Source organism: Cyprinodon tularosa, unplaced genomic scaffold (assembly GCF_016077235.1).
Source record: "Cyprinodon tularosa strain WSP-4 unplaced genomic scaffold, ASM1607723v1 ctg730, whole genome shotgun sequence".
NCBI lineage: Eukaryota > Metazoa > Chordata > Actinopteri > Cyprinodontiformes > Cyprinodontidae > Cyprinodon > Cyprinodon tularosa.
In genome coordinates this window covers 67,854-91,660 of record NW_024039486.1, presented here as the reverse complement: position 1 = coordinate 91,660, position 23,807 = coordinate 67,854, and the positions used below count along the sequence as shown (strand labels likewise).

At 39.3% G+C, this 23,807-nt stretch overlaps 3 protein-coding genes across 7 annotated transcripts in view; 1 reads left to right on the top strand and 2 right to left on the bottom strand.

Moving 5' to 3' along the window:
- The first annotated feature begins 287 nt into the window (after positions 1-287).
- On the top strand, positions 288-9,543 carry eef1akmt1 (EEF1A lysine methyltransferase 1). 3 transcript variants are annotated; one of them, XM_038269590.1, is made up of 5 exons: positions 288-369; positions 2,020-2,243; positions 4,665-4,747; positions 7,573-7,862; positions 7,940-9,543. In XM_038269590.1, the coding sequence occupies exons 2-5, from the start codon at positions 2,097-2,099 to the stop codon at positions 8,071-8,073; spliced, it is 654 nt and encodes a 217-aa protein (XP_038125518.1). In that variant the 5' UTR covers positions 288-369; positions 2,020-2,096; the 3' UTR covers positions 8,074-9,543. The 3 variants fall into 3 exon arrangements, with proteins under 3 accessions (XP_038125518.1, XP_038125519.1, XP_038125520.1); XM_038269591.1 differs by having other exon boundaries at positions 295-369; positions 2,009-2,243; XM_038269592.1 differs by having other exon boundaries at positions 302-369; positions 2,045-2,243.
- Positions 9,544-11,572: 2,029 nt separating this feature from the next.
- Positions 11,573-15,590, bottom strand: il17d (interleukin 17d). Its single transcript, XM_038269599.1, has 2 exons — positions 14,961-15,590; positions 11,573-12,301 (listed from the first exon to the last, which is right to left on the bottom strand). Exons 1-2 carry the CDS (start codon positions 15,263-15,265, stop codon positions 11,980-11,982), a joined length of 627 nt encoding a protein of 208 aa, XP_038125527.1. The 5' UTR covers positions 15,266-15,590; the 3' UTR covers positions 11,573-11,979.
- A 1,604-nt stretch (positions 15,591-17,194) lies between these two features.
- ift88 (intraflagellar transport 88 homolog) overlaps positions 17,195-23,807 on the bottom strand; it is a 51,936-nt gene continuing 45,323 nt past the window's right edge. The window contains exons 23-26 of one of the 3 annotated variants that reach the window (XM_038269600.1): positions 23,706-23,756; positions 23,050-23,100; positions 17,827-17,934; positions 17,195-17,608 (exon numbers count right to left, since the gene is read on the bottom strand). In XM_038269600.1, coding sequence (XP_038125528.1) covers positions 17,487-17,608; positions 17,827-17,934; positions 23,050-23,100; positions 23,706-23,756 — 332 coding nt within the window. In that variant the 3' untranslated portion in view covers positions 17,195-17,486. The remainder of the gene's footprint in view (positions 17,609-17,826; positions 17,935-23,049; positions 23,101-23,705; positions 23,757-23,807) is intronic. The other 2 variants (XM_038269601.1, XM_038269602.1) reach the window with 2 other exon arrangements.

Here is a 23,807-nt window from a genome sequence, read left to right as displayed (position 1 = left end):
GGCATCTTGCTTTAACTCTTTGTACTCTATATGAGCTACTGAATTTCCCTGAAGGATTAATCCCAGGTCTAAAATCTGATCACATTTTTATAGTTTGCAGTTGGTTGAAAGTATTTCTATCAGGTTTCTTGTGCAAATGTCTTAAAATATAACGGATACTGGAGCTTGACTGGGATAGTAGGATGGTTCGCTTTAGATGTCTTCAAATGTCCTTATTTTCAAATCCCAAACTTGACAGGTTCTCCGAAAGCAAAGAACGACTGAATTGACCCTCTGCGGTAGCCGTAGTTTTGAACTACGTCATCTTCCGGCGACTTTTTCACGTGTTAATAACAGAACAGCGGGAGTAGAAGAGGTGGTTTTAATCAGGTATGTTTCTATGAGATGAATGAGGTCAGATGTCACCGTTTTTAACTTTATATTCAGCGCCTTTGGCCAGGATCGCAATAATCACTGCGGTCAGAGGATCAGGACATTCAAACATCACCGGGGTAACTAGAAAGTTTGTGAGGAAAGGAAATATAAATTTCATATTTTATTTAGTTCCTTTTAAATATTAACCCAACGAAACTAATATTTTTATTGTGAGCTGCGGATCATTTGTTTTATTGAAATTATTTACAGACCAACATGCTTTTATTTTGAAGGTTACTGCCTTTTTAATTGTTTAAACTCATTAGGAATATTAAAACACAATTCTGGAATAAAATATGAAAATTAACCCAATTTGTTTTCTTTCAAATACTCTGCATAAAGATGCGGATCTACTGTCACTCAGTGATCAGGCTGATTGATTATTAGTGACACCTTTTAGCCAGAAACTGCAGTAAATGTCCACAGTGATTTAAAAAGGAAGCTGATCAGGTTTCTTTAGGAAGATGTTTCAGAGGAGAGAAGAACAGGGATTGAATGGAACCTTTATCTTGTTTAGCTCTGGTCCTGTGAACTTAGACTTACTGGTGACTTCAGAGGAAAACATACTTCATGTTTAATAAACCACCTCTGAATCAGTTTGCCTCAGATTATTCAGTGCTCCGTAAACCAAAAGAAAAAATGAAAACATTTTCTGTGAGGAGACAAGAACAGCAAGTACCAATTAGAGGCAAAGGATAAGAAACAGAAATTTAACTTTCTCTAATCTTAGGCTCATTTAATGGGTTTGAATCTGTTTTTTGTTTTTATTTAATCTTCTTTCCAAAGATCTACATCTTTTTCTTATTTGGTTCTAAACAGCAGAGGAACACCTGGTGTTCATGGAAACATCAGATTTCACTTTATGAGTCTCGAGTTCATGAACCGTTTATTTCAATTTTTTTTATTTATATAGCGCCAATTTACAACACATGTCGTCTCAAGGAACTTTGCAGAGACAATTCAACCAGATCATCCAGTCAGATCAGTTCAAAGTTTTCTATCTAAGGAAAACCAGTTCATTGCACCAACTCATTGACTCGAAGGCAATCCCTCACACTAAGCATGCTTGTAGCGACAGTGGAGAGGAAAAACTCCCTTTTAACAGGAAGAAACCTCAAGAGAACCAGACTCAGTGGCCATCTGCTGAGGCCAACTGGGGTTCAAGGAGACAGAAACAAATATACAGAAAGAAGCAGAGATTCAAAAGGCAACTGTAAACCAGCTCCACAGGCGGCCCGTCTAGGAAACAATATAATAGGAGAATAGAGAGAGAATGATCTCTAGGAGAGATATGATCTCTCTTTTTAATTTTCATCAGAACTCTGGCTGCAGCATTTTGGATTAGCTAAAGGTTTTTAACTACAGTTAAGGCTTGGCTCTCAGAGCAAACAGTTAATGTTTGGAGCAAATTATGTGAGGCCAATCCTCAGTATAATAACAGAAAAATAAACACCTTGATCAGCGGACACAGTCTCACCGAGGTGGATTTTTTTCAGGAGGCTTCCTTGTCTTTTCCTTTTCCTTGTGTCGTTTCCTGTATCCTTTAACTTAGATTATAGATTCTAAACATCCTGAGATGTTTTCTTCCTCTCAGGCCTGTTTCAGGATCTCCTCTCTCTGACCTTAGCAGAGGATTTCTACCCAGCTGCTCATCTTCATCATCGTCCTTTGCCCCGGCAGCCATGAGCGACAGCGATGACGACGTTCCCACACTGTCCGCCCACACTCTGGCTGCCCTGCAGGAGTTCTACAACGAGACCAGGACCGGTCCCGATCCGGATGGGACGGCGTCGGACCCGTTTGCTGTGGGAGCAGTAGAGGAGGACTGGGTGAGTTAGTTCATAACCACCTCTGTGTGCGCCTGATCTTCTATAAGCTTTTTGTTCCTCCTTCCTTTGACTTAGATCCTGTTCAGATGTTCATCATGGAGTTTCTGAGAGATTCAGTTCTGGAATCTTTCCAAACCTTTAAGTTTTTGTGAGGCTGAATATAATGTGTCCTCTTAGGGCTGTGCTACCGTTATAAAGATTAAACAAATAAAAAAGCTCCTCATTGATGCATTCTCGTAGTTCTTAGGTTGTTTTATACCTGCAATCATGGCGCCACGATCAGAAACACTCTGGAAATAATGGACCGTTTTAAAATAGGCTCCTTCAGGACAACATTTATATAAAAAAGTTTGATTTCTATCATTAAACATCCTGCAGTAACCACTTTTAATCATATTCTCTGTATTTGCCAATGCCTCAAGGAAAAAAAATGAATGAAAGGAAGAAAAATAAGAAGGAAAAAAATATTTAAAAAGACTCAATATTCACCCAAATTCAAATTTATTTGTTTAGACAATTAATAAAAAACGTTATCATGTCTAGAATGTGTCGCAATAAACGATTGGATAAATGCCCAATCCTAAAAGGACTAAAATATTTGACCAAAACGCTAAATTCTGATTATTTTCAGCAGATATTGTGTTTTATGTCTGTTTTCTTTTGGCCTAACTGCAAACATGTAGTTTTTGGACCGCTACTGGTTTTTTAGTTTTTCATGGCCTTGAAATGTCGTTTGTCTCTTCCCCTCCATGTTGCGACAAACTACGGTGGCCGGGAGGAGCAAACCAACATTACAAAATCTAAAAAACTTTTACAAGTTCCGAAAACAAATTAGTATTTCAGGAAACAAATTTACATTTAAAAAATAAATTACTAAGCAAAACACTTTTAAAAATTCAAATCAAATAGCATTTTAAGAAAACATTCGAAACACTTTTACAAGTCCAGAAATAAATGACCATTTCAGGAATTCAACCATAAAGGGTGGGTACTAACTCCGAGGCTGAACTGGTCTTGTGCAAAATTCTGTTTCTCTCCCTGTGTCGGGAGCGTGCATTGCAGCCAGAGAGGCATCATTTCATTCTCTTTTAATTATGACAAATAAAGAGTAAATATGACCAAATGCACGGGATTTGTTGTTGATGGTCAGAGGAATAAGCACAGTTAAAGACCTGCAGGAACACTAATTTCTTCTCATGTTATGGAGGGAACAGATGATTTCAGTCAGCTGAAACATCCATTCTCTCCTCTCCTCCTCCCATGGAGGGAAATAAAGAGCAACTGTTTCCAATTTCTCTAAAATTGATATGTGTGATATGTTATACTAAAAATGTCCTTACTTGAGCAATCTGTCATGTTTTGCATGAGAAGGGGATTAACCAGAAATTCTACTCTCATCTTCGCAGGACGTCTTCATTTGTGTGCCCCCTGCTATCAGCCAGTTTCCATCCTCAAATATCAGCAATGAAAAATGAAAAATACACTACGTGTTGGAAATCTGTGTCTGGTGACTGACATTTATTTCTGTCAGGCTGAAGGGACAAAAGTTGGAGAAATACTGACGAGTAATTTCCCTCTGGGATTATTTAAGTATTTCTGATTCTGATTCTAATTCTGATTCTCTTGGCGTTTAATTAAAAAAAACACAAATCAGTGTAAGAAGACCTCGTTAATGTATTTATTTTACAAATTAGTAAAAAGAGCAACCGATTAAACTGAATGTTAGAAAGTTGATATGATTATATGAGCTGTTTTCAGCGAGAAATTATCAGGAGCGCCGTGAAAATGGTCAGATCCGCCTCTCTGGCCGCAATGCGCGCTCCCGACACAGGGGGGAAAGAAACGAGATTTGCACAAGACCGGTTCAGCCTCAGAGTTAGTTCCCACCCTTTCCGGTTGAATTCCTGAAATGCTAATTTGTTTTGGAACTTGTAAAAGTGTTTTATATTTTGTAATGTTGGTTTGCACCTGCCGGCCACATAACAAACCCACTTTAAGCACATTACCACCATTAAAAGGCTGGAGGGAGAAATTTAATTTCTTACTCAAGTTAATTATGTGACCAGAATTGTGCGTCTCTGCGATTTTAAAATAGTGATTAAATTGCAAAATGATTTGCCCAGCTGTACCCCTATAAATGTATCTGTATATAAAATGAATCTGGTGGCGCATGCACTTCTAAACCCAGGTTATGCTCCGTTTTTAGTTTTTTCTGTTTTGTTTTTTATTAAAAATTCTGTGTTCTAGTTTGTTTTGTGGCTATATTGCAGTATTTGTGGCCGATCAGGAAAAGCTGGAGCCTGAGCGTTTATGATGAAGGGAGGGAATTAGATAAACTGGAGGCAAATTCTAAATAAAGGGGGAGCGATTTATAGAGTTTGTGTTGATACTGATAATAACTGTTGTTTTTTTTTTGCCCAGAGGATGAGTCAGTTCTGGTACAGTGATGAGACGGCGGCGCTGTTAGCAGAGGAGGTCGTACGGGAAGCCGGAGAGGGAGGCAGGTAAAGGATTGGTCGCACACACACATCCTTATAACCAGCTTCCAGCCAAACAAACTTCTCTTCATGCTTAAATCCAGGAAAGGGAAACACAGAGTCTAGATGTTACAGCTGGTCTCTCCAGGATCCGCTGTACAGAAATTCAACACAAACTAATCAGGAAAAAGATGAATTAGTCCTTTTTTACTCATACAGAGAGGAAAGATGGAGGTTGATGGTGATGATCTGAAACGGGTGAAAAATAAGAGGAAGGTTCTGAATTACTGCCGATGAAATAAACCAGTTTAACTCAGTAAATATATTTCTAGAGGCACCAATGACTTAACGTTTTCACCAGATGTTAACAATCCACTCATACAAAGAAATCAAACCATAGACGTCCATCAGAGTTAAGTTATGTGTAATAATGTAGAATATTACAGTAAAAAGTATTACAAATATTCATTAGAATGTATTTAATACTTTGTACAAAAGCCTTTGTTTCCTATAAAAGCTTGAGGACGCCTCCTCTATGGAGAAATTAGCAGCATGCATTGCTCAGGTGGGATTTTGGCCCATTCTTCCACACAAACAGTCTTCAAATCCTGAAGGTTTCGTGGGGATCTTCTTTAGTTGTTTCCATAGATGTTCTATTATGGCTGGGCTAATCTAGCAGCTTTATTTCCTTTCTCTGAAACCAAAGGAGAGTTTCCTTTGCTGTGTGTTTGGGGTCATCGTCTTGCTGAAATGTTCCCCAGCGTTTCATCTTTATCATCCTGGTAGATAGCAGCTGATTTTTATCAAGAAGGTCTCAGTACATTTTTCCATTCATCCTTCCTTCAATTATTTGAAGTTCGCCAGTACAATATGCTGAAAAACAGCCCCACACCATGAAGTTCCCACCTCCAAACTTCACTGTTGCTATGGTGTGTTTGGAGTGACGTGCAGAGCCATTTGACCTCCTAACATGATGTGTATTATAGCATCCAAAGAGTTCAGTTTTAGTCTCATCTGACCAGACTATATTCTCCCAGTATTGCACGGGCTTCTCTAAATGTTGTGCAGCAAACTTTAAACGAGCTCCAACATGCTTTTCCTTCAGCAGTGGAGTCTTGTGTGGTGAGCGTTCATACAGGTCATGGAGGCTAAATGCATTACTAATTGTTTTCTTCTTCTTTCTGAAGTTCTCCATAAGTGGCATTTGGCTCTTGGACAACTCTTGTGATAATTCTCTTCACTCTGTCAGAAATCTTGCGAGGAGCACCTGGTCATGGTCAATTTGTGGTGAAATTATATTCTTTCTACTTCTGGTTTATTGCCCCAACAGCGTCACTAGAACATTCAGAGTTTTAGAAATCCTTCTGTAAGCAATGCCATCATTTTTTGCAGAAATAATGTTGTGAAGGTCTTCAGAAAGACCTTTGCTTTTCACCCATCTTGAGGAGTTTCTTGTGTGATACCAGAGACACCTATTTGTAGGCCATTATTTGGGACTGAACCATGGATCCATCCATTTTCCATCAAGCTTATCCCAAGTGGGGTGGTGAGGAGGTGATCATCTCCAGCCCTGGACAGAACGCCAGTCCATCGCAGGGCAACACAGAGACAGACAGAACAAACAACCATTCACACACACTCACACCTAAGGAGAATCTAGAGAAGCCAATTAACCTCAAAGTCATGTTTTTGGACTGTGGGAGGAAGCCGGAGTACCCAGAGAGAACCCACGCATACTTAGGGAGAACATGCAAACTTGCAGAAAGTAGGCCAGGAATTGAACCCAGAACCTTCTTGCTACAAGGCAGCACTGAACGCACCAACTGATTTTAATTTTTTACTGACAAGGGGCAGGATTGCTTTCTAATCACTGAGATTTGGCTTGTCTTGGCTTTCCAGGCCTTTTCACCCCCTCTCTTTCTTCAGGTGTGACTTTTTCCCTCTGTCATTCCACATTATTACACATAAGTTCATTTCTGGGCATCTATGGTTTGATTTCTCTGTATGAGTGGATTGCATGGGTTGTTATGAACAATGTGAAAATCACATGTCAAAAGCACCTCAAGCAAATGTATTTACTGAGATAAATGGAATGTTCTACACTTATTTAACTGTCTGTATTAACATTAGCTGTGTGATCAGAACAGTCTGGTTTTCTCCTTTGATTACAAAGCAGGACATTGGAGTTTTATATTGATTTAAATATTGAATTTATCTAAAATGAAGATCATTGTGTTTTTGGAGCCAATGTTGTTTCTCCAAAAAGACCAAATAAACTGACATCATTCTCCAATACTGATGAAACTTCAAGGCTTTCTGTTTATTTATTTTTTTTTACCAATTCATTCCTTTCATCTTTCTTTCTGCAGATCAGAGCCATTATTTTATTTTTTATCTTTAAAAGTCCCACTCTGTCGTGTTTTAGACGGGTCTCTGATTCAAATGGTTTCCTTTCCTGCTGAGCCATCAGTTGCTGCAGCTTTAGGTCAGGCTGTTTATCCCTTCGTCTGTTTTGGCATTCATGGATGCTTCAGGATTTCACGTTTTGAAGGCGTTAGTCTCTGCTCCCAACCACTGCTTTAGCTGATGACGACCATCTGTTTAGAGGATGAGATGTTTGACCAGGTGATGCTGCCTCCATCATGAGGCACGAAGCGGCGGGGGTCAGGTTGAGGAGCAGACATGGTTTACAGTGAAAGGAAAGCTCTGCAGAGCTTCGATTGAGCTGTATTACAGACAGATTTGGTTTGAAGAAGCAGCAGGATTGGTGTTGAACCTTTTTTGCCAATGAAAGGTTCTCTTTCATTTGGATTTTTCTTTTGTTTCAACCTTCCTTTCCTCGTTCCCTTCAGGGTAGCGTGTGTTTGCGCTCCCAGCGTGTACCAGAAGTTGAAGCAGGGCGTGTTGGACGGGTCAGACAAGGTGTCAGCTGTGGTGTTGGAGTACGACCGCCGCTTCTCCACCTACGGGGACGACTTCATCTACTACGACTACAACGAGCCGCTGTCGCTGCCCTGCGGCGTGGCCCCTCAGAGCTTCGACGTGGTCCTGGCCGACCCGCCCTACCTGTCCGAGGAGTGCCTGAGCAAAGTGGCCCAAACCATCCAGTACCTGAGCAAAGGCAAAGTGCTGCTCTGCACTGGTGAGTAAAGAGCAGCTCAGAGGGAGAGATCAGTGACATTTCTAAATGATCAGGAGGGCTTCTGGTTGTGTCTGCAGGAGCCATCATGGAGGGCGTCGCCAAAGAGCTATTGGGGGTAAAAATGTGCTCCTTTTTGCCCAAACACAACAGAAACTTGTCCAACGAGTTCCGCTGCTTCATCAACTATCCGTCCCGCCTGCTGTCGAGCTGAGGAACCGACGGGTTAAAAGACGAGCGGCGGGTTTGGGAAGCAGAGGAAGATCCATTACCAGAACCTGCATCTGTAATCCAGTTAGAAACCACTGACTGGTTATTTGATCATTTCAGGAAGAAATATGAACAGTTTCCAGCTTTTATCTTGAAAAATGCTGAGGCTTTTTTTTTATTTGTCTTTGCCGTTTTCCTGCTGCTCTCATTGGACCAACGGCTAAAGAGAAGTTCAGACATTTCATCCATTCATTAACAAGTTATTTATGTTCTTTACGTAATTGATGCCTGAAAATTTGCTTATTTCAACAAATTCTGATTAACATAATTTCCAGGTTATGGTAGGTTTTGAATCACACATAATCTTTCCCCAGTGATGCATTTTTTGGGTGAATGTTACTACAAACCCGAGTAAGTTAATCAAAGTCAGAATTTAAAATGGAGTCAATTAAATCCAACTTTTTATGTAAGGAAGTACAACAAAAAATAAACATTTTGTGTATTAAAGGTTTGTAAGTTAGATTTATTTTGGAAAAGTAAACTTTATTATTTAAAGTTTATCATTTCTATTCAATGTTTATGTTGTTTTTCAGTCCAGGTTACTCTAAGCAATACTTAACCAATCATAAAATAATTTATTTTATGATTTAGTTTTTATTAAATAAAAACAAAAAGTAATGATTGAGTCCAGTAGATGCTTGTTCAGCCCAGCTGACTTATAAGACAATTTAGGTTTTAAACGATTCACAAAATGCTTTCAGATTATACTGAGTTATATTGAACCATACTGCAACATTAAGCACAGGAAGTCTTATTAGACTCAATACTTACAACCAGCGAAGATCTTTTTACTCAACTATCAAGGATTTTGTTTTTCCTCCAGCAGTTTAATCTACATATTTAAGATGAGTATCAACAAGTTGAGGGGAATTGTATTCTGTTCTCTTTAAATCTTTTAGGATATTGAATGTTGCGAGTGAAGATACTCCATCATCCAGGTCATAGTCATATCAAAAAAGTTAAAAAACAATCAACTGGACTTTGTATCCAAGTTTGAAGAAGTTTCGCTTACCATCCAGGAATAATGAGATTTGGAATTGAAAATGTTTCCTGGATGGGAAGCGAAACGTCTTCAAACTTGAAAACAAAGTCCAGTGGATTGTTGTTGTTTTTTTTACTTTTTGGAATGAGATACTGAATGTTGACTTCTACAATGTAAATGTATTTTACTGAATAAACTTAAAGAAATGTAAAGAATCTACGCAACGACTTCAGTGGACGTGTGTTTGGATCCAGAATAAACCGTCAAACACAACTGAAATAAAAAAAACTGATGCATTATGGGAAATGGGAGATGAATCTAACCTGTGGCTCTTTAGACACTCGGCGACAGCTCTTCATCACTTTGGTTGAAAAATGAAGCTAATATTTGTCAAAATGTATACACTAATAAATACTTTTTATGTTTTTTAAATGGGAAAAATAGTTTTTTTAAGTTCAGAAATCCTTAAAAAATATATTTCTTGTTTTTTTGCAAGTTTATTCCTTCATTTAAAACCCAAAAATAAAAGCATGGTGATTATTTTAAAAAGGACAAATTTGTGGTAGGTATTTATTAAATATCACTTATCTTTTTCTCCCATTTTAAAAAGATCAGTGTTTGATGCTCTATATGAGTTTTATAAGCTGGACTGAATTTAAAGTAGCTCAGACCTGTTTTAGACGTGTACTTTTTGTTTTAGAAAATTATTAATATTCTTCACAGAACTGTGTTGATCTTGTGTTACTATGATACGACATTACGGTTGTGATGGATGTTGACAAATAGTGATGGCTTCTATATGGAGAAGCAGAGGCAGAGGAAGGGTCTCCAACCCCGAGGCGCTTCCAGGCCAGCTGAGAAACATAGTCCCTCCATCGTGTCCTGGGTCTCCCCCTGGGCCTCCTCCACAGTGAAGAGGGAGCTGTGGGATTCTGTGCTTCAGGGCAGACTGGCAAAGTAAAAGCCATATCTGAGACTGGCCAATAAAAGAAAAAGATTGAGATGGGCAAAAGAACACAGACATTGGACAGAGGAAGACTGGAAAAAAGTGTTGTGGATGAATGAGTCCAAGTTTGAGGTGTTTGGATCACAAAGAAGAACGTTTGTGAGACGCAGAACAAATTAAACGATGCTAGAAGAATGCCTGACGCCATCTGTTAAGCATGGTGGAGGTAATGTGATGGTCTGGGGTTGCTTTGGTGCTGGTAAGGTGGGAGCTTTGTACAGGGTAAAAGGGATTCTGAATAAGGAAGGCTATCACTCCATTTTGCAACGCTTGATTGGAGCCAATTTCATCCTACAACAGGACAATGACCCTAAATACACCTCCAAATTGTGGAAGAAGTATTTAGAGCAGAAGCAGGCAGCTGCTAGCGGTAATGGAATGACCAGCGCAATCTCCAGATCTGTAACCCATGGAGCTGTTGTGGGAGCAGCTTCACCGTATGGTACGCAAGAAGTGCCCATCCAACCAATCCAAATTGTGGGAGCTGCTTCTGGAAGCGTGGGGTGATATTTCTCCAGATTACCTCAACAAATTAACAGCTAGAATGCCAAAGGTCTGCAATGCTGTAATTGCTGCAAATGGAGGATTCTTTGATGAAAGCAAAGTTTGATGTAAAAAAGATCTTATTTCAAATACAAATCAATATTTCTAACCTTGTCAATGTCTTGACTCCATTTTCTATTCATTTCACAACGTATGGTGGTGAATAAGTGTGACTTTTCAGGAAAACACAAAATTGTTTGGGCTGACCCCAAACTTTTGAACGGTAGTGTATGTATCCTATATAACCGGGTTGTAGTCTTTTTTTTTTTTTTTTGCCAGTAGATGGCAGCATTGAAGCAGGTATCCCTATATGCAGTTCAATGCAGTGAGAAATGCTTTGATTTATATATTAGAGAAGCCAAACAACCTCTCCACAGATGCATGGCTCAACACAGAAGAGCGACCTCCTCCGGACAAGACTCTGCACCTAATGGACAAAGGACATTCTTTTGAGGACCAGAATGTTCAAATTTTGTACAAAGAAGACAGGTGGTATCAAAGAGGTGTGAATTTATCCCATTTATGTTACGAAAGAAAAACCAACCTTAAACAGAGGGGGTGCACTCAGGTTCCAGGTCTCAAAAACCTACAACACAGCGATAGAGTTGGTTCCTTCCCACTATCACTTTAACCCCCCACCCCCATGCAGGGGACCAAACATCTCACCTGAGCAGCCAAGCCAACAGTTGCTCCTAATTACCCCCCTTTTAAAGACATAGCCAGGTATCGGGTAATGCAGGCTAACGAAGAACCCAATACGACTCTTCATTCCTAAGGATGTTCTTCTGGTTCAATTTGCATGTTTTCCAAGCTAAAACAAGTTTTTGGGCTACTCTATAAAGCTTCAAACTCAGAACTAATTCTGACAGTTTGATTTGAAAAAGCTTCCTGAATGGGAAGGCAAACGTCTTCAAAGTTGGAAACAAAGTGCATTGTTTTTTTTTTACTTTTTTGGAATAGATATTCCTGTGGTTTTGATCGTTTGAACTGGGGTGGATTCTGCAGAGATTTGGTCTCAGATCTCTGGGGAAATGCAGGTTTGGGTAAAATATTACTTATTTCCCAAAATTGTAAGAAAAAAAACAAGATCAGGCACCATGTTTAGACAATTACTTTAAAAATCTTTTTTTTAATAGAATCCCTTTTACTGTGATGTTCCAAAATAAAACCTGTCAACCAGTTGGGTCGGAATTAATAAATATAGTCCTCCTGGGTGTATTTATGATGTCCAATAATTGAGTTTAGAGTATGTTGAGTTGAACAGAAGTCAAGTACCATTACTTTAAAAAGCATGTCCATCAAAGGACTGATGCTCTCCTTCAGGCCTTTTTCCCAGCAGAGAAAATCTGTCTAGCTTTGGGCTTTGGTCCCTCTAGGCTCCTGTTGCTGCTCTGACCGTCTCGTTTCTTCTCCATCATTGGCACGCAGGTGCATCCCACGGCCACAGAGACGTAGATCTCAGAGTAGGAGTGGCGTCCACCGACGCAGGAGCCGGATCTCCTGAGGATGACGGTGGGAGCGTAGACGGGAACGCTGCGGTACTGCTGGCTCTCCTCCCTGTACGGCCCAAACAGGCAGCCTTTACACAGGCAGTAGGCCTCAGGGATGTAGCGGGGATATCGGTTCGGTTCATAGGAGAGCCTGAAAAACAGATTCAGAGCAGAAATTTTGGTGTTTTTTGTTTGCAAAGCTAATAGTATTAATTCTCTTTTCACTGAGTTTGCTAAAACATCAGGAAATATGGCTCCACAGCAACAATAGACAATGCTGAAGGTGCTCCCTGATTCTTGTCCAGTGATCCATTTTCTTTTGGATCAAAAGGAGGGCATGTGACGTTTAAAAGGGGGGCCATGCTTCGATGGCGCAGTGGTTAGTGAACACGACCCATGTATGGAGGCCTAAAGGGCTGGTTATCCTCCCGCAGCAGTGTGTCGCAGTGAGCTTGTTGCAGATATTTTTGATTTATGCCCAAAATTTAAGCGTGGTCTGCGCTATGTTATTCCACGCCACAATGCAAGAGGGACAATCAGGAACTAGCTGTGGTTATAGATACGGCCGAGGCGGTGAGGAGAAGGGGGCAAGTTTGTGTGACAACGGAGGGACAATGAGGGCAAAAAGAGCAGGAATCCAGGTGGTAAAACGGTTCCAGCGTTCTTGCGCACCTCGCTCTTCTAGCTGGTTGTTTTCCACAATGGTGGTCATAAAAACAAAACAAGCCAGTAAGGTGTCAAACAGGAAATCTGCATAGAGTAGAGCGGATGTAGATTTGACCAATCAGAGGCCTCCTGTCTGCAGTCACCTACAATTTAGGAGAGGTGCAGCAGAGTGTCTGCGGAAGGGGTGCGGACACATTTTACTGTGACACACATGCAGATGACCTGGTTTCTGAGCCATGACCCTCCTGACCTCGCATCTAGCTCCGCCTCTGGGTGCAAACAAGACAAGTCTCCAGTATAAGATTACTGAGTCATTTCAGTCATTTTAAGATATAAACTATCTACTGTTTGAATTCACTGGCTGCATGCAATACTTATCAAAATAATACTGGCATAGATAGCTTTTTCTGGACGATTCCTCTCTAAACAGAGATTATTTTGTCAAAATAAATACAGAAAACCGATTTGAAGGACGACAGCACTGCCTAAAAAACTCTGTTAATGCTTTTATTAAACCAGCACCATGTTTGGACAGAGAACTGATCCAAACTGTGTTGGTTTTGATATTGGAACAGAGGCAGAGCCAGGAAATATTCCTACAGGTGGCAAAGCAAGAACAATGTGCACTTATTTATGATTGATGTCTAAAAAAAAATCATCATATACATAATAATCTAATGTAATTACAATATGAATTAAATGGGTTTAACAGTTCTTTAATTATATATAGGAAAATACAAGCTGGCCTACAGAGAAATAACTTTCCCTTCTTCCTATTAAAACACAAAAACTTTCTCTGAAAAGAGTTAAATCTTTTTTATACATATCTTTAGGTCAGTTTATGGCCATTACACTAATATTTAAAATATTTAGTTAGTAATTAATAATGAGGACATTCCACTTGAGAGTATCACTGCTGCCCCCTCTGGTTTACAGGGGAACTGCTTGTTCCAGTGGTGTTGAATTGGCCTACCACCCCTTTAGTTCCACCCGAGGATCTTATCTTTGGCCGCCGCCGCTGGTGTCTCAGTGGGTTTTCCCCAGGTACTCTGACTTCCCCTAACCCGTATGTTAGGTTAATGAGCTCCTAAATCGCTTTCAGGCCTGAGCTTTAGTTCTCCGATGGACTAGAAACGGACCAAATTCATGAAATCTGCTGATTTCCAAGACTTTTTTTTTTCTATCAAATTATTTTAGGACTCACTTGAACTTTAATGTGGATAAAACAGGAGACTGATTATAAATGTAGGCTATATAAATCTGATGTTCATGCAGTTCTGAATTTGTATTGCTAAGTAAATGTAGTTTTTACCGTTGCCATTTTCTGGCCTCAATACCGACACCTGGCTGTGCAGCATTGACTGACTGATACCATTCCATCCATCCATTATCCGACACACTTGTCCCAAGTGGGGTCCCAAGGGGTGCTGTTGCCTATCTCCAGCAGTCAATAGGCAGGGTACACCCTGGACAGGTCGCCAGTCCATTGCAGGGCAACACAGAGACACAACCATTCACACACACAATCACACCTAAGGACAATTTAGAGACTGTGGGAGGAAGCTGGAGTACCTGCAGAGAACCCACACATACTCAGGGAGAACATGCAGAAAGACCTTGGGCCAGGAATCGAACCCAAAACCTTCTTGTTGAAAGGCACTACCCACTGTTCAACTGAGCAGCCAAACTGAACCAACTGATTTTAATTTTTCACTGACAAGGGGCAGGATTGCTTTCTAATCGCTGAGAGATTTGGCGTGTCTTGGCATGTCAGAACTGCATACTACTTGGATGTAAAATAATTGCCATCATGGCTTTCTAAAGCTGCTGCCTACCTTTGTAAAACAGGATGAAGACGAATACAAAGTGAATCCAGTGGAAGTTTTTATAGCCTACCTGGAATGAGTGACAACAGTTGAATAAACTTTTGGCTCTGGAAATGGTATCGGTGTCCTATTTGTTGGTACTCGCCGATACCGATACTATGGATCAGGCCCCATGTGATACTGGTATCGGGTGCAACACTAGATTTTACCTCCATTTTGTGTGTGATATGTTTTATTTTTATTTTTTTTAATCATACCAAAGCACCAACAGGTAGCTAAGTAAAATCTCCAGCAATAAGTCTGTTTCTGCATTCCTACCTGTAAGCCCAGGGGGAGATGCTCCGCAGGTTGGCCGGGAGGCGCTTGTTGCTATCGGTTCTCCTCAGCGCTGCTGTCGGGCACGTGAGGTTGAGTTTCCCGCGGGGCTCCAGCTCCAGCGCGTGGTGGAAGGCCCCCATCACTCCCACAGAAAGCCGCCCGAACATCTGCTCCAGGATCTCCTCCGGCAGGTCCAGACAAGGCCGGCTCTTAGTGGTTTTCTTCCGAACCCTGGTGGTCTCTGCTGGCCCGGCTGGTACCAGAACCAGATGCAGCAGCAGCAGGACGCAGATCCGACGCCGCATCTCTGCGCGCTTTGCGTTCTGTTGCGCCAGAAATGAACCCAGGTGGCGCACAGCTTGGAGACCTCGTTCTTCCTGCGATCTGAGCTCAGCAGCAGTTTTTTAAGCTGTTTCAGTCCCAGGAGCCATTTGTTATGTGTTCACAGACTGTTGATGCGACTTGGAGTCTGGCGCAGACAAACACACCGAGGCGCGCAGCCAGGAAAACTACATCTGGCTCATCACATCCATGAGGTCTCCAGGATTAAAACCAACCACAAAACATTAAGTGCCGATTATATTCGAAGATCTCATCATTTCTGGTGAAATATAGCCAATTAGTTTTTTTATTTTATTTTACAAAAAGCGAGCTTATCTTCTTTGGTGTGTGCGCATTAACTCCACTGTGCGCTCCGTTCCGCACGATTCCAGCAGGATCTAAATCAAACCGAAGCGATGACAGAGAAAAAGTCCCCATCGAAAAAACACAGAGCCATGATAGGAAAAAAAAAAAAACATTCCTGGATTCATGAGAACAACTGAGGCTGGTTTGCTGCGTCTGTGCGCACTGCTCCATAATCCCTGTAAACACTGGAACCAGTCACTTTATTCACCCTGATCTGGAAACCAATAGCCAGTGGCGGTTCTATATTTTCTAGGGGAGCCAGGGTGTTTTCACACAAAAGCATGAAAAAAAAAATTTAAAAAATAATTCATCATATATATCAAGAGAGCTGCAGAACCAAAGAGATACTTTACGGAATGAAGTGAGATTTCCACATCATTTGGATTAATTTAAATGTTATGTCGCAAATGAAATGTTTTTAATTAACATTTTTTTGCCTAATCTGCTTTGGACCTCTTTTGATTGATTGACTTTATTTATCTCACATTGGAGAAATGAACGTGTTACATCAGCTCAAATAGTTAATTAAAAGAAGAAGCCAAAAGTAATTGTCCATGGGGTATATACAGTGCGTCCACATATAGATATGATATATAAGACTTTTTTTGCTTATAGAAAGCTGCTCCTGAAAGCTTTACTGATCTTTTCATCTTTCACTTTCAATCATTGAACAGTGTAACATATGTAGTAAATCCACATGATGCTCCTCATCAGAGTTGCAGCAGGTCATACAGTCAGAATTTAAACAAGGAGTTTTTAATTTATAAACTTTCAGAGTGAAGTTTTTGAGTATTCATAGAGTTTGTATTTCACAATACATACTTTAAAAATTTTTTTTTATTCTGTAATTTTGCTTGCTGTCCAGCTGAGCGCAATCCTTGCAGCCGCCTGTGTCACCTGTTGGTGAAGCCGGCCCTGTTTTTCGCTTTGAAAATGTAAATTTTACTTAACCTAAAATTAAAAATTATTTACAATGGGGAAAAAAAACAAGCTAAAATAATTAGTTGCTAAATAAATAACTCCTTAATGATAAATTGTATTTTACTTTATACAATGTACTGTATTGCGAACAGAGGCCAACACAGAGGAACTGGCCCCTGTCTGCCCATGCTAATAAGAACCGCTTTTCTATTTTTGTCCCCTTACGGTAATTGTTGGTTTAATCTAATTCACATTTTACTAAAAATATGTCCCATTTTTAACTTCAACAAACCCTAAAAGAAAGCTAAAAATATACTGAGCTACATGAAGTATCTCATCCTGTCTGGGTTAAAACCAGTAGTTTAAAGTCATTGATAGCTGTCCTGGAATAAAAGAAGGATAATAAGTGTTGGTCTGGCCTTAGTTTAGGATCTCTCCAAGTATTCATGAAACCCTATGAGAACAGTAACTTTTAAACGGAGTGTGCACGAGGAGAAATGGGCTCATGATGCTTTTAATAGGCATTCCCTGTCGGGAGCAGGTACAGGGTTGTGCATGAGCTTTTCAAAAATACACAAAAATCCTCAAAAAAAAGAAAATTTGTCAGCCAGTTTAATTTCAAAGAAACCAACTCTCACTTTTGTCTTAAGCAGGAAAACAGATTTTATTACAAATTTAATTAAACTTAAAAAGAGAATGAATAAATAGCAATAAGTTCAACAACAAAGTTCAGTCTGCTGAGAAATGTTCTGTGTTTATAGTTACATATTATTCACACATAATAAAAAATTTTATTCTGCAGATCCATCACAGGAGAACCTTCAGCTCTTCTTCCTCCTCAGCTTTGATGGGGGTGATGAAGAACTCCCATTATGAGCAGATTATAAAGATTCTGATTTCAGAAGGTAGTCGATGCCTCTACTCCGGTAGCAGCTCATCCACCAGCTCCTCATCTGCAAAGTCATCGTCATCCACCAGCCTCTTGACCCCCGTCTTTGGTCTTTCCATCTGAGGCCCCAGCGGATCAACGTATGATGCATCTACACACAAGATCAACCAACGATCTTACAGATTGATGTCATGAGTTCCTGATCAAACCACAACTTCCCTAAAAATGTCTTCAACGTCTCAGGATTCCTGTTAACTAAGAATCACGTCATCAACCATGAGATAGATCAGAGTTGGAGAGGAATACCATCAAACTCACTGCAGTTTTTTTTTTTTTTCCAGAATTATATGGAAACTAAGGAGTCCTCACCAAGTTCTTTAGGGCTGCTGGCTTCATAAGGCTCATTGGAACCAGGAAGTGACCTCATCTTGGCGCTCAGACGCTCTCCTTTGGAGCCGCTGCTGCTGCGGCCGCTGTCTGCATCAAACACACACAGATCCTTAATCAGGAGCTTTGAACAGCATCAGTAGAAAAGGGCTCTAATATTTTAAACAGATTTCAAACTAATGTTAAACCTCATCGTTTGATGTGCGGTTCTCAGGAATCTGCACCATTAAAAGATGTGGATTTATGAGGGAACTTCACTGCTTTCTTTAACACCAAACCGATTGCCCACACAGCTGCTGAGATATTTTAGTAAAATACATTTTTCTTGTGAATAAAACTCAACAAGTTACCGTGAGAATTTTAAAGCAAAAATCCCCTCAATTCAATTCAGTTTATTTCTATAGCGCCAAGTCACAACACATGTCATCTCAAGGCACTTTACAATTCACCAGATCATACATCTAAACTGATTCAAAGTTTTCTATCTAAGGAAAACCAGTTGATTGCATCGACTCATTGACTGAAATGCAATCAATGCAATTTCATCCTCATGGATGAAAGAAATATGCTGCCTCCAAATTTGGCCTTCCTGCTGTAGATTGATTAAAAAGCTTAATAATCAGGTGTCAAATAACGAAGCATAAATACTTAGTATTTTTGCAGTATCTGTTCTTTAAGTATTTATTTTTCCTTTTACTACATTTGAACACAGATATCTGTAGTTTCTTCTCATTTTCTCAGAAGTAGCTCGTTAGTTTTATACAGTTTGATAATGACAGAACAGTAACAGACACACAAAAAAAGGAGGGAAGATAAAAATTGCTTTGAAAGTCTGTGCAGTTGGAGTCCAGTTAGTTTAAGGAAAAACGCTGATAGATGGGGAGAGGCAGCTGGGAAACATTGCAAATAACGATCAGATCTGTTCCCCATTTATTAGAGTTTATATTAACCAATTGACGCCATGTTTTTTCCCCCAGTGTCAGGTTATACACACTCAGTGTTGCACCTAGGAACCTTTAGCATTCTCTTGTTTCCATTACAACTGGTTCCTAACAGTGTATTTTTTCTTTGACCGTTATAAATGTTGTCAGAAATTTGTCAAATTTTCTGTTTATTTTTCAATTAATATAAAGTTTACAAATTTAAATTTGGAAACTATTTAAAGGCAAAGAAATCTATAGTTTATAAATCTGATCTTCAAGGAGTGAAATCTTGATTATTGAATTATTGATGTTAGCATATTTGAGGTTTAATTCTGTTCTCAGCAACTGTAACGGCATTTCAAGCTCTGGCATCTGTGAATGCCAGAGCTTGAAATGTGTTCAGCAGCTAATGAAGGACTTCTGTTTGGTTCAATCTAAACCAGAGGTCTTCAACGTTTTCCAGGCCAAGGACCGCCAAACTGATGATGAGATGGAGCAGGGACCCCCTAATTACATATACTGTATGAAATTGTGTTATATATATCAAACTAGCCCGATAGTCACTCTATTACAGATGGAGTAATTTAACAAAAGTAATTTCTCCCTGGGATTCTCAAAGTATTTCTGATTCTGATTCCTGGTTGATGGGACAGGTGTTGTGAATGATAGGGGTGTGCAAAATAATCGTCATGACGATGCATCGCGATTCTAATTTTTATGATCTGCTGCATCGATTCTTGATGCCAAGTATCGATTCTTAATTAACAAAAAGGAATAAATAAAATACATGAGTGGTTGGCACACATCAGCCAAAAACAAGTGGAATAAAACTTTCAGTCCAGCAGATGTCGCTGCGGATACTGCGATGAGTCATTTATAAACAAAACATCGAGGAGACTGAGATAATTTGCACAGCTCCATCACATTCCAAGTGAGATGTTTGGATGCATTTTGGCTTTAAAAACAAAGAATGTAAAAACTAAATAAATATAACGCATGTAATTTGCAAAAGGGGAAATGTTTTCATTTCATTGGTTTAAAGGACCACTGAGGCCATGTAAACGGCACTGTTTAAGTTTTATAAATCCTAAGCACTTTTTGTCAGTGTGTCCACTCCAGTAATAGTAATATTTGTGTCCAGTATTTGTTTTCATTGCGACACCTTCGATAGTCGTTTCAATAAATACAGCTATGTATGAATTCAGTTGCTTTCAGTTATGGATCAATTAAAGACACTATCCAGATCATACACAGCCAGTCAGCCACTGGTAAGGGCTGTATTTTTTTCTTACAGTGTTCAGTGAAAATATCGCAATGCATCGCAATATTTCAAGTATCGCGATGCATCTTAATAGAATCGCATCGTGGCATGTGAACCATGATTTGGATCGAATCGTGACTTATTTGGCAATACCCACCCCTAGTGAATAAAACGGTGTCCAGCTTGAAGGAGCTCCTGTGTGTCGCTGAATGTGTGCATTGATGACTGAAAGACATCTTCTGCCTACATTTATCTGTTTCCTACAGTGTGTTAAATTCATGTTAATGTGGATTTAAAGAAATTTCAATAAGTGGAAAAAATTGCAGGGGGAATATAAAAAAAAAAGTCTAATCAGCCAAAACTTTCGCGACCCCCATGCAATACCTTCGAGGACCCCCTAGGGGTCACGGACCCTTGTTGAAGACCTCTGATCTATACTTTCCAGTCGGAAGTTTTAATTCAGAACTAAACTAGACTGAGTCTGTTATTTATTTTCCTTTTCTTTTCTTTTTTCCTCTACAAGCACTGTGATCAAAAGGGGAAAATTAACTTTTTTTTCTGTTCATAGATTTGTTTTTTATGAAAGATGTAAGTTTAAATATTTAAGTAGCTTTTTTCAGTCTGTTCTTCACTTGAGTATTTATTTTTACTTTTACTTACTACATTTGGATAGAAATAGCTAAATAGCGCATAAATATGTTTGCGACTTAAAAAAAAAAGAGTTTTTAATAAACCCAGAGGGGTCCAGACGCTCACTCACTCCTGCTCTCCATGACAGTCAGGTAAATAAGGTAAATTATCTATTTAGTTTCATCAGACATATGAAGAAAACACCTCTAAACATCTGCTTTAATCAAATGTCCTGTTCTGTTATTTTGTAAAATAAACAGCTTTTTTTTCATATCAGATTAAAATTCTAAACTGAACAGAGGTATTGAAAGCTATAAACCTAATAGTTTTTTCTTTTCCAGGCTAAAAATAATTCAGCAAAATTTCGAGTCAGTGTTGGTTGTCACGTGTGATAACATTATTATTTTTGCAGTTTAACTTGAAATAGCCGCACGTTAAGTCTGAGAAGATGGCAGCAACAGATTATTTTGGTGGATTTATGGAAAGAAATCAGAACTTCTCAGTTCGAAACCCCTCAAGCTACATGTTTAGCATGGAGCAGTTTGAATGTAAATGAATAGGAGGATTTTATTGCGATTTAACATGTTTTTCAATTTTAAAGGAGCTTAATTCCATGAATGTGTTGCATCAGTAAATTAAAATGATATTAAACATTTACAATTTAAAATGACATGGGGACAACAAACTCCATATTTTGTTGATTTGATTTAGTGATAAAAAAAGATACAGAATAATAAGTAAATGGTTTTACCAACCCAGGATAAGCTTTGTCCTGACATAAAAATGACTTTTTAAACTATTTTATTTTTTGTTTTTTATGAATTTAGATACTTGTAAGAAAAAAAGTGATAAACATTACCAGGGTCACCTACTCTACTATATCTGAGCTTTGGGCTCAGGACAGACTGAAGGACAGACATGAACAAAGGCTGCCCAGTAACCTTGGAAACCAAAGAAAGCTGGAAAACAGAAAGGAGGCCTGATATTCCACTTTCACTCACAAAACCCAAATATCTCACATGAGGCCTTCCAAACTAACAGGCAACTGAAACTTCTGCTGGAATTTATTTATTTTTCCTCCCTCTTTTTTTGGACGGAGAAGCATTTCCTCTTGGAAGGCAACAAGCTGAAAACGGTCTGGCTTTTCTGACTCACATTGTTCTTTAAAAAATTTTAAACTTAAAACATGTCCAACATTCTCTTATTTTTGTAAATATTATCACACAAATATTACATAAATGCATGGAGAACACATCCACCAAAGACCAAGATCACAGTTTGGATTGTTAAGCATTTAGATGGATTTGTGCAGAACTGATGGATTTCATAGAAAAGATGGAGGATTCTCAGGAGCACATTAGATTTTCCTAAATATTTGAGGAATCTCTGCTTCTTAACATGTCTTTCTGAGTTCTCTGAGTGCAAACATTACCTCCACCTTAACATCTCAGCTGCCTGTCAAATGACTAATGGTTTTCCTAAGAAGTTTGTCCAAAGTTAAAAACTCCTGCTGTGAGTTTAAATCAGATAATTTTTTTAACATCTACTTTTAAAACAGGTTTCCTTTTGATATTTTTTTTTCATGATCAGCATTGAATTGAATGTACAAAATATAATTTTTTCATCTTTTTTTATGCATGCACCCATAACTCACTCACAAACTACAGCGTCCTAATGGCATAGTATTTGTTATTTAAACTTTATTTTAGCTAGATATAATATTTCTGTGTATATTTACCAAAACATCATGTGATTAGGATTATGCTGCTGTGCATGGGTACAACTGATTAATAATCAAAAGAAATGAGGCTAACAAGTCTGGAAACTCCCATGGTATAGGAGAAACAAACAAAAAGTTCAAGATCAAGTGTAAAAAGAGCAAAGAAGTTGCTTGATTCCAAAGAACTGAGAAAACAGTCTGACTGTTGGCGTTTACCAAAGCTGTAGCTAAAGATCAGGAAGCATTCTGATGTTGCAAATGAAGGTGATAGATATGCGAGCACATTTTTTTGCAAATAGTGCTACTGTTGTTAACAAAGTTTTAAGCACCATCCTCTGAGCTGCCAGTTTTCTGCGAGGCATTCCTGCAGAGTCAGGACTTATTTAGAAGCTGTATCAATGGCCAACATCTGGTCTTCTGGTAGTTCATTAATAATGTCACCAGCTCTTTTAATGTCCACTCATCATGCTGGGGTTCTATTTGGGCTCAAAAATGACAACCAAAACACTATTATGACGGAGAGTTTTTAATATAAAGCCTCAACTGGATTTGGTTCTTTTTGGAATAGGCATATGACGCCACTATGAACCTTTGAGTGATTTAACAGCCTGAGCCCAAAACATCCAACTGAACTGATGCAGTGACATCCTACAGCTTGTAAACGTACATACCTCGCTCTGGGTCCAACAGAGGGTTGGACTGTTTGGGGTCCGGCGGAGATTCTGAACGGCAGACGGGGAAACGGAGGAAAGAACACAGGCAAGCCAAAGAAAGGGAGGAAAAGATGAGAAGACGATGGACAGAGAGAATAAGGGGTTTTCTTTCTACTCTTCACTGGTTTTGATCGTATCTGGTGAGCCATTAGAAAACACAAATCATCAAATGAAGGAAGTTTCAGGTAAACAAAACCAGAACATCTAAGGCTTAATAAGATCCACTTACATGTTCTGGGTCTACAAAATAAAAAAAACTAGGACCTCTAATCTAATCTATCAAAACACAGAAGTTTAATGGACATCTTGGCATGAAGCAGCGTACATATTATTGACTCAGAGCTTGTTGTATATTTAAATAACTACACAGGAGGATCCCAAAGGAGACAGCTGCAGAGCAGGACAGAGCTTGGCCTGCTTACGGCTGCAGGCAGTGCTGCTTTGTCTGGACTACATTTAAAACTGTGTGATCAGCCAGGTTTCCAGTATCTGAGGCATTGTACACGTTTCTGTTTTTTGTTGTTGTTGGTTTCTGAAAGTGTGCTGAAGGAGAGCTAAATGACGTGTGTCCTCTGCTGAACAGGAAGCATACAACAGTGATTAATAAACTCTACCCGTAATGCTGGACTTCTTCGGAGAAGCGAGGACAGATCTGGAGAGGACCGCTACCAGAGAGCAGTGGTGACACAAAAGGAAATAGAAAATGTCAGAAAAGA